The sequence below is a fragment of the Colletotrichum jinshuiense genome, chromosome 5 (assembly GCF_051148585.1).
Source record: "Colletotrichum jinshuiense chromosome 5, complete sequence".
Lineage (NCBI taxonomy): Eukaryota > Fungi > Ascomycota > Sordariomycetes > Glomerellales > Glomerellaceae > Colletotrichum > Colletotrichum jinshuiense.
In genome coordinates this window covers 3328015-3342640 of record NC_139312.1, presented here as the reverse complement: position 1 = coordinate 3342640, position 14626 = coordinate 3328015, and the positions used below count along the sequence as shown (strand labels likewise).

General features: G+C 56.0%; 4 protein-coding genes across 4 annotated transcripts; 2 read left to right on the top strand and 2 right to left on the bottom strand.

Moving 5' to 3' along the window:
* Positions 1 to 580: 580 nt before the first annotated feature.
* On the top strand, positions 581 to 3799 carry EsH8_V_000830 (uncharacterized protein; the record flags this gene model as incomplete). Its single annotated transcript, XM_083273346.1, has 4 exons — positions 581 to 785; positions 861 to 1378; positions 1484 to 1988; positions 2049 to 3799. The coding sequence occupies 4 exons, from the start codon at positions 581 to 583 to the stop codon at positions 3797 to 3799; spliced, it is 2979 nt and encodes a 992-aa protein (XP_083126061.1).
* Positions 3800 to 4007: 208 nt separating this feature from the next.
* EsH8_V_000829 (kinetochore Sim4 complex subunit Fta4) lies at positions 4008 to 4829 on the bottom strand (the record flags this gene model as incomplete). Its single annotated transcript, XM_083273345.1, has 2 exons — positions 4008 to 4429; positions 4502 to 4829. 2 exons carry the CDS (start codon positions 4827 to 4829, stop codon positions 4008 to 4010), a joined length of 750 nt encoding a protein of 249 aa, XP_083126060.1.
* Positions 4830 to 6622: 1793 nt separating this feature from the next.
* Positions 6623 to 7885, top strand: EsH8_V_000828 (uncharacterized protein; the record flags this gene model as incomplete). Its single annotated transcript, XM_083273344.1, has 3 exons — positions 6623 to 7186; positions 7274 to 7588; positions 7661 to 7885. The coding sequence occupies 3 exons, from the start codon at positions 6623 to 6625 to the stop codon at positions 7883 to 7885; spliced, it is 1104 nt and encodes a 367-aa protein (XP_083126059.1).
* Positions 7886 to 8179: 294 nt separating this feature from the next.
* Positions 8180 to 10847, bottom strand: EsH8_V_000827 (beta-glucosidase; the record flags this gene model as incomplete). Its single annotated transcript, XM_083273343.1, has 3 exons — positions 8180 to 9688; positions 9751 to 10673; positions 10778 to 10847. 3 exons carry the CDS (start codon positions 10845 to 10847, stop codon positions 8180 to 8182), a joined length of 2502 nt encoding a protein of 833 aa, XP_083126058.1.
* Between the last annotated feature and the right edge of the window lie 3779 nt (positions 10848 to 14626).

Genomic DNA, 14626 nt, shown 5'->3' with positions numbered 1-14626 from the left:
CCAACACGCGCTGACTGACCTTTCTGCCTGAAGTGCGATTGAAAATTCCCTGCCTGGACGAGATGTCACTGCGGATGGTTATGGACGTCGCACCTGCATTTCCAATTGTTTGTCGTACCTTGCTTGCGCTTCATGCTCCTGAACTGCCTGCTAAACGGTGGGCCAACCTGGAGTTACCGTCGTAGGTCAGTGTGCTTTAGTCAATCACAGAGCACACACGATCTTACTTCGCCGAGTCTGTAAGCGCGTGGCAAGGTTTATAAAGTGCCGCCCCCAGGCTGCACCTGCAGCTGGAACCTGATCTAGATCCTCCACTCCCTCCTCTCTTGCTCAGCCCGGCCTCCTTCGCTGTTGCTGCTTCTTCCGGAGCCTTGTCTTCTTTGCGCACCGTTTTATGCTTGAGCGAGTCCTGCCCTGCTTGTAGTTGTGCCTGTCTGTCCTCTTAGCTTTTTCCGTTACAGCAAATCCAAGCGGAGGCTGCTAGCTCTGGTCACCTGGACAAGTGTTGGCAAGTGCAATACTCACACAACCACACCTCGCTTTTTTGGTGCCAAGCGACTCCAGGGAGCTCCTATCCGCCATGTCCTACAGCGTCACCTCCGCCTCCGACTCCAGTCCAGTTATGTCTTCCGTGGGCCAAGACAACCTCCATCGCACACGTCGCAGAACATACTTAGCCAGAATGCCCGTTACTGTCAGCAATCCTCGCAGAACGAAGCAGCAGCCTCCCCAGGATATCATTGACGAGTTCTGGGCCAACTTCACCACCAAAACTCCGGGCAAAGGTTTGTTGCATCTTCGGCATGCGGGTTCTCTTGTCGTGCTTCCTGGCTGACTTGAGTGCACTTGACTTGGAATAGCAACCACTGCCATCCCCCAGAACGCATACGCCGAGAAGGTGGCGAGGCGATCCACTGCTGCTACAGGCGTGTGTACCCAAACATCGTACGATGAGGCTGCGGCCATTTGCAAAGCCAAGGTCGACAAGATTGTACAAGAGTGTCGAAGGGTGCACCAGCGCTACAGAGACCCTCACTATGATCTCGAGTTCGATTTAAAGTTCGGGAAAAGAGACTGCCTCGAATCGCTCTGGAACACCAAAGGAAAAGAACCAATACAATCATCGTTCTGTCCAAAGTCCGTCAAGAGAGTCGTTGACATCTTTGACAACCCGCAATTTTATGTAGACGGACCTACAGCCAATGATGTGCGCCAAGGCCGAGATGGAGACTGCTGGCTCATGGCTGCGCTGTGCAACCTCAGCAACAAGCCTGGCCTGATCGAGAAGGTGTGCGTTGCTCACGACCAAAACGTGGGCGTCTACGGCTTCGTCTTTCATCGCGATGGCGAGTGGTTCAGCGAAATCATTGACGACAAGGTATGCTGCTCGGTGCATATGCCCTCCTTCAAATCTCGTCGGCTCCATGCCGTGGCAGCATGGGAATGTCACGGTACTTCTAGCTCCTGCTAACGCGCAGCACAGCTATATCTTACAAAACCAGACTACGATGAAGGCTTTCTAGAACGTATTCTCTGGGAAGACCGTGAGCGCGTCAATTCTGAAGAGGCGTACAGACGCATATATCAGTCAAACAGTGGGGCACTCTACTTTGCTCAATGCGAAAACCCGAACGAGACGTGGTTACCGCTGCTTGAAAAAGCCTACGCAAAGGCGCACGGGGATTATGCCTCCATTGAAGGAGGGTTTACCGGCGAGGCCATTGAGGACCTTACTGGAGGCGTCACTTCCGAGATCTACACGACAGACATCTTGGACAAGGAGTACTTCTGGAAAGAGAAACTCCTCAAAGTCAACCAAGAATGGCTTTTTGGCTGCTCCACAGGGTTTGCATCAAGAGGCTGGGGCGAGCGGAAAGGCATTATTGAAATGCACGCCTACAGCGTTATGAAGGCAGTTGAGTTGGACGGTCAGAGGCTGGTCTTGCTCAAGAATCCCTGGGGAAAGGGGGAATGGAGGGGCGCCTGGAGTGAGTAATGCCCCAAGAGTAGGATACCGCAACACCATTCTATGTACTAATCTGAGGCAGGTGATGGCTCCAAGGAATGGACTCCGGAGTGGTTGCAGAAGCTTAACCACACGTTCGGAGACGACGGCGCTTTCTGGATTTCTTACTACGACCTCCTCAAAAAGTACAACATATTCGACGTAACTCGACTGTTTGGCCCTGACTGGAAGGTCACGTCCATCTGGACAACACTTTCTGTACCTTGGACCCTGGATTATCACGATACATACTTTGCCTTCACGATTTCAAAGTCGGGCCCTGTTGTTATTGTTTTGGCGCAGCTGGACGAGCGGTACTTTCGTGGATTGGAAGGGCAGTACAGGTTCGACTTACAATTTCGTCTGCACAAAGCCGGCCAAGAAGACTATGTCGTGCGAAGTCAAGCGTCATACCGCATGAACCGATCCGTCAACGTACAGCTTGATCTTGAGTCAGGCAGTTACGAAGTTCTCGTCAGACTGGATGCAGTACGAAATGATCTCATTCTTCCTATTGAACAGGTTATCCGGAATAACGCCAAGAGGCGACGCGAGAAGCTGACCCGAATAGGGTTGGCATATGATCTTGCCCACAGCAAAGGGAAAATTGTCGAGTCGGCAAAGGAGAGAGCCGCAAGGGAAGCCTATGAGAAGAAGCAGCGGGAGAAAAAACGTGCCGAGATCAAACGCAAGATCATCGAGGAGCGAGAACGGGAGCATTATTTAATGACTAAAGCCATCAAGAAGACAAAGAAGAAGTTAGCAAAGCGCAATGCACGGCGCAAGGCCAAACTGGCCAAATCGAATGCCACCAGAAGACCACCGACCAGAGGTGCGAAGGTCCGCCTGGGCCCAACAAGTCATCCCGAGGCTGGTTACGAGGTCCCTAGAGCCCCATCGCCGCGAAGATCCCCGGGCAGAAAACATGTTCAGATTCAAGACCTTGACTCTGCGACCCAAAATTTGACCATCTCCGGGGAAGTGCGGAGTGCTAGAAACGATTTAGCTAATACGGAGGCCATAAGAGCCGAGAAGCTGTCATACCCTCACCCTGGCAAAGACGGATTGAGACCACCTCTGGATGACAAAGCCGGGCCACTCGATGGAAATCTTGAGGAGACACCCAAAGCGTTACAAGACATAAGCATGGGGACTGAAAAGTCGAGATCAGACACGCGACAGGAAGGCAGCAGCATGAAAAGTGAAGGCCAAGAGTCTACCCCGCAAGAGAGCGAAGAGGCTGGGAGCGAAGCAGCAGCGCTGTCAGACGACTCGGAACCGTTGCTTTGTGAATCAGACGACGACGATGGTACCAGTATATCCTCTTTGTCAGACCTTTCAGAGCGGGAGCTGGAAATCGAAATTGAAGCGGTGGAAGCACGACAGCGCAGCCCGGTTGGTCGCATGCCGCTACCATCGAGCCCTGGGGTACATTCGGATGAACAAGACGAGTTTGAGAGAGACCCATGGAATGCTGTGGCTGTGGTGGGGCTCCGAGTTTACTACCAGGCACCTGAAGAGGACGAAGACGAAGTTGTTGTCGAAGTAGAGGTCGTGCGCCCAAACCCATACGCCGAAGAAGAGGAAGAAGCCCCGAAAGATTCGGACTCGGGCGACAAGAAGTCAAAGGGCTTGGATGTGGACGACAGTGCCAAAGATGCCACTCTGGAGGGCGAGATCAAACAGAGGAAGAAGAGCATCGTGCCCACCAGCGAGGACCTTGGCAATGCCTCGATGTCGGCTGGCTCTGGTCTTGACAGAATGGCTTGGGGCGTACAAGGCGCAGATGATTGAGAAGAATGGCAGCAACTCCCGGACTAGACGGGCCTCCGGCACCTGGGTGGCAAGAAGTGGAAGAAAGAACTGAATTGCCATGATGTCGGGGTATCCTCAAACCTAGAACCTAACGCCGCCAACCTATCATACATAATGCAGACGCTATGAAACTTTGATGAACCGGCTTGCTTCCTTGGTTTCCACTTCAGCGCTTCCACGGTGTCCACTAGAGGCTGTCGAGTAGGTCGTCAAGCTTTCGTTTCTCCCCCTTAGCCACAGGCTCCACGATGAGGGAATCATCCTCCCTAAATAGACTCCCAGATTCAGTTGGCTCTGGTAGAAGGCTGACTCGACCCCCAACACGGGCCAGGAGAACGCGCATCTTTTCCATCTCCCTCTCAACCTCGCCGTCGCGAGTGACAAGGTTCTCCTGCACACCAGTACCGGCATCGTCGGAGCGGAAAGGATCAAGCAGAGCCTTCATGCGCTGCAGCCGCTCGAGGCGGACCTTGATCTGCTGCCTCTGCTTGGAGAGCGACCTGAGGCGTTCAACCTGCTCGGCATACCGCCTGGATTCCATGGGATACATTGTCACGTCTTGCTCAGCTGGCCATATTGGAGGTAGTAACATTACAGCAGTATCCTCGGCTTTAGTCCTCTTCTGTTAGTTTTCGCGCCAAGTTGATGATAAGTACTGCAGGGCGTCATTCAAAGACATACTCAGATCCAGAGAGAGCGACAGTCCCTCTGCAGGCTCGTCAGGCTCCGCCGATGAGGGCTGGGAGAGGTAAAGGGCGTCGATCTGCTCGGCGACATGGCGGCTCGCCTGGTGTGAGTAGGCGCGTCGTGAGTGCTGGAGGAGGCTGTGGTTTAGGCGGGCGAGAACGTGCTCGACGACCGGGTCCGGGATGGCAGACTCGGCGGCTTCGTTTGCGGCGAGCCAGGGGTGGGACGGCAGGAGAGGTTGCGAGAGGAGACGGGTTTGAGCGGCGAGGAAGGATTGTTTTTGGGCGATGACCGTCGGAGGGGGTGCTGGGGTTGATGCCATTCTGAGGTGCGGCTGTCAGTCAATGCACAACTACGTTACACCAGACGTGAGTTTGGCAGAAGCTTGATAGATGATCTATGATGGGGATGGAAACCGGATGGGACGGGAGGTGCAGAATAGGACGGAGACGCGGCCGGGCGCGGGTACGGCGCGGCGATGGTACCTACGAGGGTGGGACTGGACGCGTCGGGAAGGTGGATACCTTGATACGCCCCGTAGGGGTACGTACCCTTTCTGGCCTCCTTCCGACGCTAGATTTTGACCGAGAGAAGGAAGATACGACATCATCATCATGTGATCGTCTTGCCGCTGGCTGGGGCCTCAGCCATTGGCCAATTCATGCTTTCTTTTTTTTCAAGAGAATTCATTCTCTTTCCCTCGCTAACCCAACGCGACGTCAAAGCTGTAACGCCCATCAACGGTCTAGTCCATCGTAGCTCCACCCGAGGCCCAAAGAATCCCAAAGGTCCCCTTGCTTGTCGTTCTCCAACCTCGAACCACCATCTCAATGGATCTAGCAAAGTCAGCCAGCCAGTCAATTAGGCAGGAAAGCCTACGCCTTTTGCCTGGTCCGTTCCTTATGGATTTCTGGCCCATTGTCTTGTCAATTCATCATCAAGGTGATATCCAATAGCTCAATCTCGCCGACGTAATTGTGCTGCCGTCGCCCCCTGAGCTCTCCGCCCCGCATACCTCCAACCACCGCCGGAAGATGGCGGTCGGCAGGTACGGCTCCAAACGAGGGAGAAGTGCCGTGTGCGCCGCGCATCGCAGCTAGTTCGCCGACCACATCAATAAGAAGATGCAGGTTTCCCAGTTCCCGCCATCCGCGTATACGATGTGTGATGTGATGAATCTCTTCGACGCACACCGCCATGAGGCGCATCAAACCATCTCGTTTTCCTTGCCCGGCCCCGCCCTCCATATCGGCACTAATGCGGTTGGCATGCATTCGATGCCTCCCGTACGGCCGCATGGCCCAGGTGTTGGTACACGCCATCTGCACGTCAATTATTTCCCTCGCCCGACAGGCCGAGAGATGGGGGGAAGGTTCTTGCAAGAAGCCTCACAGGGTCGAGCCTTCTCTTCCCTGGCCTCTTACTGGGCGCCTTTACCGCTGGCCGGTGGCCCGCCCTGCCGGTGAGCATGTAAGTTCGGGTTCCGCATCGCCTCCCCAAACGCCACCTTTCTCTGGCCCCCTCCTCCCCCATGCTTAGAGCCTTCGCATTCTAGCCGCCTGGCTGAGGACCGCCCCTTGTCTTTCTGGGGAGGTGCCCCAGTTCTCGAGGAAATATTCCCACTCACTCGGCCGACGCGAGGCATTTCGTAACGTCTGTGGAGGAAGCTCGCCAAGATCAGCCTATCCAACATGCCATCGTGCCGTGGAAGTCTTGAGACATGGCTTTGGTGCGCTGTCAAAAAGGCCAATCCTGCGTGCCCAGCTTCCGTGATGCGTCTGATGCGGACGGTTGGGAGGTGTTCCAGCCCTGCCCTGTCCTGCCCTGCGTGGACGAATACTATCACTCATTGCCCCTCCTCCTCTGCATCCTATTGCTAAGGCTGACTGCCACTTTGGGACCGGTGTCCGAGGTCCTGGGAGTCCCTATGGTCTGGCTGGTTTTAACGTATATGAGGCCCCTTCTCTCCTTTTTTCCTGTCTCCATGGCCCGCCCCTCTGTGACTGCAACGCATTTCCCCATTCTTCAAACAAGAAGCAAATGAGAAAAGTGGCGGTATTTGTCTCAGTTCCGCTTGCCAATCTCGCGTGTCCAAACCCTCCTCCCAAGCCCACCATGTCTACCACCCCTCACCCAAAACCTCCCGCCAACGGCTTCGTCACACTGGCGCGCAAGGTCTACAACCCCATTGGCTTCAAAAAGGGCTACAACTTTACCCTCTTTGTCATCACGACGGGTGGCATGATGGGGTTCGCCCTCGCCCGCATGATGTACTTCAACTTTGACGGCGTCTTCTGCAACCCGGACCACACTCCCCGCACGCTCCCGGGGGAGTGTTACTTTTACCAGTCCGGCGCGGGACGGGTCGGTCTGATCATGCACCTTGCCGGCATGATACCGGGCGGGTTTCTTGCCTGCCTTCAATTCGTCCCCGTCATTCGCAACAAGGCCATCCTGTTCCACCGCCTTAATGGTTACCTCGTCATCCTTCTCAGCATCGTGGGCATCGTTGGCGTCTTCATGATCGCCCGGCGAAGCTTTGGCGGTGGTGTCAGCATGCAGACGGTGGCGGGCACTGGCAGTATTATGTTCCTCGGCGCGCTGGCCCTTGCAGTCTACAACGTTAAGAAGCTCCAGATCGAGCAACACCGTGCCTGGATGCTCAGGGCCTGGGTCTATGTAAGGCCGCCCCCTCCCTTCCCGTCGTTATCTCTGACCCTATCTTAATTATGACGTTGGTACTAACAAGCCGTCTTTCCCCCACAGGCCGGCTTCATCATCACGATGCGTATCATCAGTTTCCTGGCCACCAAAATCCTTGCCAGTAACGACTCGCCCTATTACCAAGTCAAGCAGTGTGCTGTGCTGGACTTCATCTTCCGCCACAACCAGAACAAGGTCCTCGATCTCTACCCAGGCTGTGGCGCCTTCTATTCGGGCGAGAACCCCGGTCTAAACGTCCTCGTACACGGCAACACTGGCGCCCACCAACCCGCCGAAATTGCGGCAGGCTTCACGGCCGTCTTCGATGCGGGTTCCTGGTTGGCCCTGGCCATTCATGCAATTCTCATCGAGCTTTACGTACGCTTCGTCCCTTTTTTCGGCTTCACCCCCGTTTTTGGTTTCAACAATACTGACGAGACCTGTGCCTAGCTCCATCTGACCCCCGCGGAGGCCGAGCGTCTCCGCCGCATCTCTTACCAACGTCAACTCGAGGCCGGCCTCAAGGATGCCGGAAACGCGGGCTTGACCGCGCAGAGACTGGGCGATGCGGAGCCATGGCTACCTCCGGCCGAGCTACAGCGTACCGAACACAGCAGCACGCCGAGTTCCGACGGAGAAGTCGGAGAGAAGAACGCGGACGCGGGTGCGGCGTGAGGAGCGCGACCCCCTTGCACGCCATTTGATGACTTGGATCTCGTCAAAACCAGATGACCACAGCCACGAGTACGCTGCCGCTAGACGACTACGAATGTATGAAAAACATGATACACTATGAACGAGCTGGTATGATTATTATAGAGTTCGTTTAAGGCACCACTCACGTGGCCAATGGAGCAACTGTACAAAGTATTGATATCATTTCATTCATTTCATATCCAAGACTTGAAATAGCTCATTAAACACAAACACCTTCCTTCCCTTTTTTTCCCCATGACGCGTGACCCCCGTTTACAGACCGGACCACCAGAAGGTCTCGGCAACCTTGAAGCTTCCCTTGATAGATCTGTCTGTCAGGACACTGCTGTCGCTGACGATAACCTCATACTCGCCCTCCTCGGCACACCACTGGTGCCTCTCCTCGTCAAAGTAGCTGGCGGCGTACTTGGTCTGGATGTCAACCGTGACCTTCTTGCTCTCGCCAGGCGCCAGAGCAACCTTGGCGAAGCCCTTGAGCTCCTTGAGCGGGCGGTTGATCTTGGCCTTCTGCTTGGGCGCGACGTACACCTGCACAACCTCGGCACCCTGCAAATCGCCCGTGTTCTTGACCGTGACGTCGACGGTAAGCTTGCCGTCTTTGTCACTGACGTTGAGGTCGCCGAAGGCGAAGCTCGTGTACGACAGTCCGTGGCCGAAGGGAAAGAGCACGGGTCGGTCAATGTACTCGTAGTAACGGTAGCCGATGTAGATGTCCTCGCCGTACAGGGTGCGGCTGGCCTCAGTGCGGTAGTTGAGGTACGCCGGGTTGTCCTGGACGCGCTCGGGGAAGCTGAGAGACAGCTTCGCAGAAGGATTGACGTCGCCGAAGAGCACATCGGCAATGGCATTGCCAGTCTCGTTGCCTCCGTACCACGCCTGCACCAGGGCCTTGACATCCTTGACCCACGGCATGCGCACGGGGGTTCCCGACTGGTTGACGACGACGGTGTTGGGGTTGGCCTGGGCGACCGCGGAGATGAGCTTGTTGAGGTATCCCGGCAGGTCCATATCGGCACGGTCATTACCCTCCGTCTCCCAGTCGGCGTTGAGGCCGGAGCAGATGATGACCTGGTCGGCGTCCTTGGCGAGGGCGGCCGCCTTGGCGATCTCGGCCTTATCGTCGATGACCTTGCAGCCGCCGATGCGGAGGGCGCCGCCGCCGAAGACGACGTTGTTGCCCTGCAGCTTGGACGACGGAGCCGAGGCGAACTCGACCTTGAAGGTGTACGTCTCGCCCTTCTTGAGCTCGACGCGTCCCTTCTCCTCAAGGGTCGCGGCGCCGAAGAATGCATCGCCCTGGCGCTGCTTGGTAGAGTTGTCGATGACGAGCTTGTCGTTGACGAACAGGTTGGCCGTGCCGCAGACGATGAGGCCCAGCTCGTAGGTGCAGTCCTCCTCAGCGATGAAGGAGCCCTCGAAGTCGGCGTACCAGAGCGTTGACTTGAACTTGGGGTTGTAGTAGTCGACAAGGAGAAGCTCCGTCTTGGTGAGGACGAGCTCGTCGATGCTCTCACGGCTGTGGTCCGTAGGGGGCTCGTTGTACGCCCGCATGGTCATGCCGGGCTCTCCATTGACAGACTTGACGACGTTGCCGAGCAGGGGAAGGAGCTTGTGGGAGTAGGCTCCCTCGGTGTACTCGGGGGGCGAGGTGAGCTTGTTGCTGATACCGTCGAAGGGGGTGACGGCATAGTAGGCGGCCAGAGAGGCGGATCCACCTCCGTGGTACGTGGCGATCTTGGCGTTGGGGCCGATAACGACGGTCTGCAGTCCTCGTGGTCAGTGTACGCTCTCGCAGATGATGCAGTTTCCCGGGAACGGCTTACCTTCTTGTCCTTCTTCAGAGGCAGCACGTTGTCTTCGTTCTTGAGAAGGACAATGCTCTCACCGCCGATGCGTCTCAGCAACTCGGCAGTTTCGGGAGTGTCGCCAGTCTTCTCAGGGGCGTTCTCGGGGATGCCGGTAGCCGCGGCCTTCTTGATGAACTGGAGCATGGTGCGGGCTCTCTCGTCGATGACGTGCTGGCGGACCTTATCCGTCGAGACGTTAAACTTGAGAGGCTCGCCGCGGAAGCGAGGGGGCCCCGGCATCTCGAGGTCAAGACCGGCGTTGGCCGCTTCGGTGGTGCTGTAAGTGCCGTACCAGTCACTCATGATCATTCCGTCCCAGCCCCACTCCTTGCGGACCAGCTTATCCAGCAGCTCCGGGTTCTCGCTGCAGAATGTGCCGTTCACGCCGTTGTAGGCCGTCATGAGGGCGCCCGGGTGCGCGTCGCGGAAGGTCAGCTGGAAGGGGAGGGCGTAGATCTCGCGGAGGGCACGTTCCGTCACGATACTATGGACGGCGTTGCGCTTGTGCTCCTGATCGTTGCAGACGAAATGCTTGGGCGTCGCCTGGATGCCGGTGCTCTGGATGCCGTTCACGATTGCCGCGGAGCCGAGACCAGCCAGGACGGGATCCTCGCCCAGCGACTCGAAGCCTCGGCCGCCGAGGGGGGAACGCTGCATGTTGATGGTGGGGCCCAGGATGCAGTGAGCGCCCTTGAGCTTAGCCTCCTCACCCATCTTCTTGCCGGCTTCCTCGAGGAGAGCGGTGTTGAAGGTGGCGCCGAGCGCCGTTCCGCAGGGGAAGCAGGCGGCCTTGATGCCATTGAAGAATTTGGTGCCGCGAACGCCATTGGGGCCATCAGAGAGTCGGATGGAGGGGACGTTGTGCTCTGGGAGGGCCTTGGTGTGCCAGAAGTCGATACCTTTTGGGGTTTTGAACGTCAGCCTGCCCTGTGACCCGGCGGGGATTCACGTTGGAAGGTTTGCCAGAGAGCGAGTGAAACGGATAGGGGGAGCGTAGCCTTACCGGCAAGAAGGTCGACCTTCTCGGAGACTGTGAGCTTCTTGAGCACCTCTTCCACGTCGAAGTCGGCCATTGTAAGCTCTAGAAACTGTAGGCAGTGAAAATGTGGCGGGGGTATCTACAAAAGCAGCTTTACTGAGATAGAAAGATGCCGGCTTCAATCTTGAAGGAACAGGAAACAAACAAGAAGAGAGAGTGGGATGAGCAGGAACCGGTAGAAAGGAAGATCAGGAGCTTTCCTGAGGACCAAGGTGTTAAATAGCTTTGTAACGGGACTTGGGAAGCGGGCCAACTCCGGACGCGGCGGAGTGGTGGTTAGTTGAGCAGCCAACAACCCACCCAGTCCCTAGTTCCACGTAATGGTAGTCAATTAAGCCGGAGTAACAAGCATCATTACTGGGAAACAATAAGCAAGCAAGGCATGTTTGCATGCAGGAACTGCTAGCAGCGGGAGTATTTCTCGTCCTGCCCCTCTACACCATTCAGCCGAGGAGCGGAAAAGGTGGAGAGCTTTCCCCAAAACCACGAATACCAAGACCCAGCCAGGACCGAAGACGCGGTCAGGTGCGCCGACGTCAACGCTTTGGAGCTCATTTTACCCCACGTCGCGAGGTGCTTGCCCCTCACTCCGGGTGAAGCTCGGGTGGCCTCATTTGGCGTCAACCCCCGGTTTTTGACCCATCCGTCGGCCCCAGATTGGCCTGTTCGTGTTTGACACGATGCTGGACATCGTCCCGAACTCCCGTCAGACGACTCGGTGGTGGGGAAATATGATGCGCCAAGGTTCGCACCGGCTGAACTTCGGTTATTTCCCACTATGTGTGCATCAATAGCGTGGGCCGGCGTCTCAGTTTAGCCGAAGACTAGCCGAGATCCCCACTACTTTTGAGCGAGGTTCTACCGAGACAGTGGAAACGTCAGGGCAAACGGCCTCAATGCCGACACTCCCCGGGCGGTAGATACAGATCTAAGCCGGCGGAAAGGTCCCACCTGTGGGGTTCAAGTCTAATTGATGTCTACGGATAACTATGCTTCTGACCTCAGGTAGCTGTTGCATTTCTGCGAGATGGAATACGACGATCACTACCGTCAGGCGTAGCGGGCTTATTGGTGTCTAAAAGAGTGGAAGTTAGATGAGCTGCCATGTCCCAGTAAGCGATCCGTCCTTGGATTTTGTAGGCTGCAGGAGGACCTGGAGTACCAGCACGACGATTAATTTCTCATCAGGTATCATATTGGCCGCTAGGAGTATACGTGACTTCCGCGACGCCTAGCAGTCGGGTCGGAGAGTACGGCATCGCTTCTTGGGAAGAGTAAGGTGGCCATACCATCTCTCGTGAAATTGGGACCGGATGGCCAAGCTATGCCGTTGAACAGGCTCTCTCTCTCTCTATCTCCATAAATATTTATATATATCCCCCTCTCTCTACGGACAGCTCCGAGCTACCGATTCACGGGGCGATGCCGAGTGGCGGGCAGCATAACAGCGGGCCAGGGCACACCTTCCGATCCAGCGGTACCGGCATCATGGCTATGTTGCCACTGGCCCTGGGCTGGCGATCGCTTCCCCAGATGCTCCGTCGGCTAGTTCCGCCAGTCTCCATTACCACCCCGGTGATCCACGGTATCCATCTCGGTGACCGGCGGTAAGCTGGATATACCGATCAAGCCGAGACCACTTGAAGGGCTGTCCCATCCTCCTCCAGGGCATCTTCACCGAGGAGGTGAACGCGGGACAACAGACAGTCATCCGCTCTTCCCGGCTTGGCTGAGAAAGGCGGGGATGGGGCTTATGATACCTCGAACAACCAGTCAGACGTCCAGTCGCCCTGGAGACTGATGTCATTTCTAGACCTTTTCCTGATGATCACTGACTGGATATAGAATCCTTCCCCAAGATTTGACTACATTCTCTGGTTCGCTGGGCATCGGCAGTACCGACGCGTTGGTGACCAGCCATGATCCTCGACAGGGTTCTCTATTTGCCGCTGGACTAGTCAATACCCCCCAAAACGGTAGGCCATCGAGGCAATCATCGACTCTTACTTTGACCTCAGCCCCTAAACTACAGCCATAGGCTCGGCCCTTGTTTTCTCCCATTCTCTTACATTGCCCGCCGTGGACTAATGGTCCCGAGACAAGTAACGCTCGGAGATTCGAGCCCAGCCTAGGCACACCGGTGCACTTCTCATCAGCCATACTCAGGCGAGCCCTATGCTCAGTGCTTAGTTGGTGCTACCATCATGTACAGCAATAGACTCAACTAGGAGGGCGTTGAAGCACTAATCTACATCGAGCCATCTTGTTAGGTGATCCGAAGAGTTCATGTGCCCTGGGCAGCTTAGTATGTGGTGGTAAAAGGGGGAGGGGGTGGTGGAAAGAGCAAAGCAGCAGCCTCGGACTTCGGTGTCGATGCTCAAAGATGGCAAATGCACTAGTGTACGATGACCCTTGGGCTTGAGCAGCTTCCCAACTCCCGTTTTACCGCACCGTTCGTCACTTTGTTTTTGTTCTGGGGAGATGCTCCTTTTTTTTAGAGAGAGATAGAGAGAGAGGCGCCTAGTTGTCTGCCGGCCAGCCTCCTTTTACAACAAAGCCCGTAGCAAGCGGTGGCCGTGTAACGTTGTGGACACGGCGTCGACCCGATTGTTGAGCACTTGAGGCGTTCGGCCATATCCTTTACTGGCAAAATGGCCAAACAGATTTGTTCTTCTCGGTCGTATTCCCTGACAAGGTGCCATTGTTCCGCAACGACACCGTTGGTGGAGGTCAACTGCGGGATCGCATTTTGGGGGAAGAGCACCGGACAGCCCGAACAGAGTCGCCAGCAGCCTGCCGCCCAGCCACTTTCAATCCGTGAGATTCCGCTGGCGGGAACCCGACTACGCCGTTTCCGGCGGGAAGCCAAATGAGGGATAGAGCCATTGCTAGCAGCAGTTTTCTTCCTTGCAATTGTCCAGCCAAGCCGAAAGCAGGCTGCAGAAGGCCAGGGGGTTCGGTAGGAGGGGCTGGCTTCGTGTCCCGGCCGGGGAGATGACCGAGCGGTCGAAGCGACCGGAAGGGGAGAATGCCGAGCGTGGGGTCCGAAAGGGGCGGCAGGAGCGGCGGAGTCTGTCCGGGTTGTGCAGAAAAACGAGACCAAAATGGACCAATTGGCCAAGTAGTCAAAGCATTGCATACACACGGCAGGAATGTAGTATGTACAGGTACATGCATTACTTCTTTGTTCCTCGTCCCCAAGAAAGGGGCTGGTAAAACGAGTACGCCCGGGCAGCCATCATTGCGGTCGCGATTTTCCTCAGACCGACTTCCTAGTTCCATCGGGGATGCAGGAGGCTGGGCGTGATCTCGCAGAACTAATTTTGTTGGCCACACCCGCGATCTCGGGAGGCACACGGACATTAGGAGCAGTAAGCAGCTGCTTTGACACACGGGAAGGGGTCTCATGGAGTTGCATGGCACGGAACAGACCCAAAGCTGGAGCAATGGCGCAAAGTATAACTTGTTCCCCAAAGCTTCGATCGCTTCGACAATGCTTCGACGGCAGGCTTCGGGATGGATGGTAATGGAAAATGGAAACACACCGCCACGTCGCATAGACTCTCCGGAAAGAAATTCGAAGCGCAGGGTTGCCACGTTTCCCGCTCTTCACACCATCAATTATTGTCGAATGGGTTGTGCGCCGCATGGCAAGACGACATTGCCATGTACTTGATGGTGCTGTAGTCTGGCCTATTATGGTATGGGGCGGTGTAGTGGTGTAGCTAGCGATGGACTGAAGAATTGCAGAGAGCCAAAACGCTCGGCTATGAAACGAGCCGTCTTCGTTTCTAGAATGCGGAAGCGGTGTGC